A 4111-nucleotide genomic window follows, 5' to 3' on the forward strand; every position below is an offset into this window, starting at 1 on the left:
AGTAACAAATTCAACAATGGCTTCTATTTTGCCACTTCTTTGCAACGAAGATAAAAATTGCTTGGCCCTCGCTGGATCAGCAGATAAATCGTTAACTCTATGTTGAGGTATATCTTTTTTAGCAAAAACACCTCTCGATGCTTTAGAGGCTTTAGCTTCGGCAGCTAAAAGATCATCATACCGGGAAGACCTTTGATCATCATTTTGACGGTATCGTACGACTGTTCCGAAACCTTTACTAATCAATGCTTCAGCAACGTTTCTACAATAACAAAAATAAATTATTTTCAAAAAAAAAAAAAAATGAATTATTTAATTTAAAAGTAATAAAGAAAAAAAAAATTAATATACATACGTTCCACCAATCATAACTGTGCAACATGTTTTCTCGGGAAAATTTTCAACAGCAGGTTGTTTATAGTCAACAATAACGTTTACTTTTTTACCAATCAATTTCTTTCTTAGAAATTCTCGAGCTTCAAACATCCAAGGTATGTCGTAAAGTGGACGCACGACTTTTGTTTTATGAGCTGGAGGTTTGTTTTCATCTGCAGCTTTACTTTCATCTGTCCTAAAATTTCAAAAATAATTTACAATTAATTAAAAGCCTTTCAAATAGTAACTGAGCATAATTTTTTTTTTTTTTCTTTCAAAAACTAACTTGGCGGCTTCTCTTGGAGGTCTTATACTTGACAAAAAGATCTTACGGGGTGGTGCATTTCCAACTTTAACCATTAATGCGTCCCCATTGATAACTTCAACTACCGTGCCAGAGAATTCTTTTTCTTTTCCACTTAACTAAAAAAAAAAAAAAAAGGGTTAAAATTAAGCAAAACGTTAAATTAAACAAACGTGAAATATTTAATTTAATAATTTTAATTACCAAAGGAGTTTTGGGTTGAAAATCTTTCCATCTTCTTATTCTGTTTTCTTTAGCGTAACGTTCAGCCGCTCTTAATTTATCAGCTCCAAAAGTTAAAAATGCCATGGACCAATCAACACAGTGAGCATAACCCTCCTTTAACAATCCTTCAGCGATATTTCTTTTGGGAACGAGCACAGTTCCAACAAAGTTATTATTTGAAGTGGATTCAAGAATTACTTCAACATCCCGCTGCAAAAGATGTTTTTCAACAAAAAATTTTGCTTCTTGAGCCAAAAGTAAATCTGGCGTAGATGGATCAATTTGACCATTGGAGTCATATTTTATCGATGGACACTAAAATAAAAATTTAAAAAAATTATTATTTTTTTAAAAAAATTTTTAAGTTTTTTAAATTTTAATTTTCTTACCCTAATTCCAGTAAGCATGATAGTAACAGTGCAAAAGTCAGGAAGCAAAAGTGCTTTGACAGTTGATCCATCACGAACATGTTCAATTATAGCTGGAATTCTTTTCTTATGATGTTTATCCAAATATCCTCTCATATTATCAATGCTCCATTTCATGTCTCTAACATGTTTCTAAAATTTAAAAATCAATGATTAACAAATTAAGTTATGACTTTGATTGCGTTTTTGTCTTCTTAAATCGAAAATACCTGAGGATCTGCATTTGGATCCCACTTTCCTTTTTTAGCAGCTTTAGCAGCTGCTTCGAGCGCTTTCAATTCAGCACCTTCTTTGCTGTTTCCGACTGCATCTCTAACACTGACCAATCCTTCTGATATCAATGAATGGGTAATATTTTCTAAAAATAAATATAAAGCATTCTGTGATAAAAAATTGTAGGTAAAAATGAAAAAAACAAATGAAAACAAATATTAAATTTCTATGTAAATAAGGTTAATTATTTTAATTAATGCTCATCGAACATTATTTTAAATTAACACCTAAGTATAATTCCACTTATGAAAACTGAAATTTAAATTTAATACCTTTTCCAAGTTGAAGAAAGCCATAATCTCTTGTTCCAGTGGATCCTGAAGGATTTTTGTCAATAGTAACAGTAACCTCCTGTCCAATTAATTTTTTTCTTAGAAATTCTCTTGTTTCCCATGCAAATGGCTCATCTTTTGTTTCTTCCACACTTAAAAATTTGAAAAAAATTTTATTTTTCTCGTTTAAAAAACTTGATAAAAAATCTTTAAAAAAGGATTAAACAAGAGAAAAATAAATTAATAATAGTTATGCTGATGTAAATTATTAATAATTAAAAAAAAAAAGTTCTATTAATACATTGGCCTAAAGTAGAAAGTTACACATGGTCAAAAGTGTAACATATTGAGAATGGATTTAAAACAAATGCCCAAGTGATTAATTACTAACTTATCCCTAGTTTAAAAAAAAAACATAAAAAAATATGTTTTTACAATTATGCATGAGATTATTTAAAATTTTAACAGGCAAAAATTGTAACCACATGGTCTGACACACATTTAAAAGTCAGAGTTCAAATCACACAATAGCATATGTTACATTAAATCAATTCTAAAACATTATACTCACTTGCCAGCTCCGCGTCCAGGACGAGCCAATTTAGGTGCTACAATATTAGAAAACACAATTTGTCTTTCAGGTGGTGGACCACCTTTGGGTTCCTCGCGGAGAAGAACTGAATCTCCTGAAAGGATCTGAAATATATAAAGTATAGGTTACAACACGTGGATAAATTCATTTACTGAATAATGTAAATTTAATTAATAAACTTTATTTTTTATAGCATTTACATTAATAATTATTAAAAAAAAATATATGATTGACTATGAAAATTTGACCTACATCGAGTATTTTTCTTGAAGCATGATACAATGTGAGCACCAAATATATAATTGAAAAATTAATTTTAAATGTGGTTATACTAAAAAAAATATTACCATATATATGTAAAATTAATAAAAAAGATCATATTTACCTGCTTAACAACCCATTTTTTTGGTGGCTGGGGTTGTGGAGTACTCATATTGGTAAGGGAACCACAGTTGTGATAGACAATAATCGTTAATCAAAAACTTGAAATATTCTTTGCACCATGAGTATAAAAAAAATTAATAATCAGTACGTAATTATATCCGATACATTGGTAATGACTTTTAAGTGTGAAAAAAACAAATACTAAAATGAAATGAGCAGTAAATAAGGCAAGTATAAAACACAGATCGACATGTGTCGGTGATGTGGCAGAAGAGAGTGAAGTTTTGTACTCAGTGGCTCTGAGCGGAAACACTAAGGATTTCAAAGGAATCTCAAAGGAAGAACTACGCCATTTTTTAGAACGTCATTTCTTCGCGGGTTTTTTATTGTTGTGTGTTTTGTGTTTCAATTATTTATCAAAATTAATAACTGTTATTTTTCATGTTGGGGTTTTTTTTAACTTGAAATCATTTTAAAATCGTTTTTAAAGTTTAAAACTAATCGAATGTGATTGTAATGAAGTTTATCATCATAAATTTACTGGATATGTTTAATATGTAAGTAATTTTTGGTTAAAAATTTAATGGCGATAGTAAATTTTTTTTAAAAAAACAGAACTGAATTATTAAAGTTTACAAAAAACCTGCACATGTATACATGCAGTAATATATTTATACATAAATATACATCTACAAAGAAACACATAAATATATATATATAGGTTTATACTAGTATTGCGCAGCAAAAATTAAAAACTAATTAAAATTTTTAAAATAAATTTTTAAGAACAGTGGAATTGTTGTATAGGTGTTTTTTTTTTTTTTTAAATGCATTTTGTTAAATGCATGGTATTTATTTAAATTTTTTCTTTTTTTTAATATCAGATATTATATAATTTAAACAGTTTTATTTTATTCACTGAAGAATACATCTTTAAATGTCATTTTTGTAATAAAAAAAACAAAGAATGATGTAATACATTAAAAACATAAATTTGCAAAAATTTTATTGGGAATTATTATTTAAATTTAAAAAAAAAACAAATTAATATATTTGAAATAAGTTTAAAAGATTAAAATTCAATCAAAATTATTATATACAAAATAAAATCATTATTAAATAATTTAAACCATTTCATGTATATGAACCAACCAAGATTTATGAAAATATATATATATATATAACTCAAATGTATATTCTATTTTCAAAGCACTAATTTGAAATTTAAAAAAATTTATTTTATTTTTTTTCATTTATT

The 4111-nt window shown here is 27.3% G+C and overlaps 1 protein-coding gene across 1 annotated transcript in view; it reads right to left on the reverse strand.

Annotated features, from left to right (window-relative positions):
* The window catches only part of Phum_PHUM022440 (nuclease domain-containing protein, putative), a gene marked incomplete at both ends in the record, with an annotated part of 4979 nt that extends 2077 nt beyond the window's left edge, over window positions 1-2902 (reverse strand). The window contains 10 exons of the mRNA XM_002422860.1: window positions 36-262; window positions 356-559; window positions 662-798; window positions 884-1219; window positions 1294-1464; window positions 1542-1690; window positions 1878-2029; window positions 2269-2274; window positions 2449-2573; window positions 2855-2902. Of these exons, the coding sequence (XP_002422905.1) occupies window positions 36-262; window positions 356-559; window positions 662-798; window positions 884-1219; window positions 1294-1464; window positions 1542-1690; window positions 1878-2029; window positions 2269-2274; window positions 2449-2573; window positions 2855-2902 (1555 nt within the window). The remainder of the gene's footprint in view (window positions 1-35; window positions 263-355; window positions 560-661; window positions 799-883; window positions 1220-1293; window positions 1465-1541; window positions 1691-1877; window positions 2030-2268; window positions 2275-2448; window positions 2574-2854) is intronic.
* Between the last annotated feature and the right edge of the window lie 1209 nt (window positions 2903-4111).

The sequence above is a fragment of the Pediculus humanus genome, genomic scaffold (genome assembly GCF_000006295.1).
Source record: "Pediculus humanus corporis 1103172107373 genomic scaffold, whole genome shotgun sequence".
Classification (NCBI taxonomy): Eukaryota; Metazoa; Arthropoda; class Insecta; order Psocodea; family Pediculidae; genus Pediculus; species Pediculus humanus.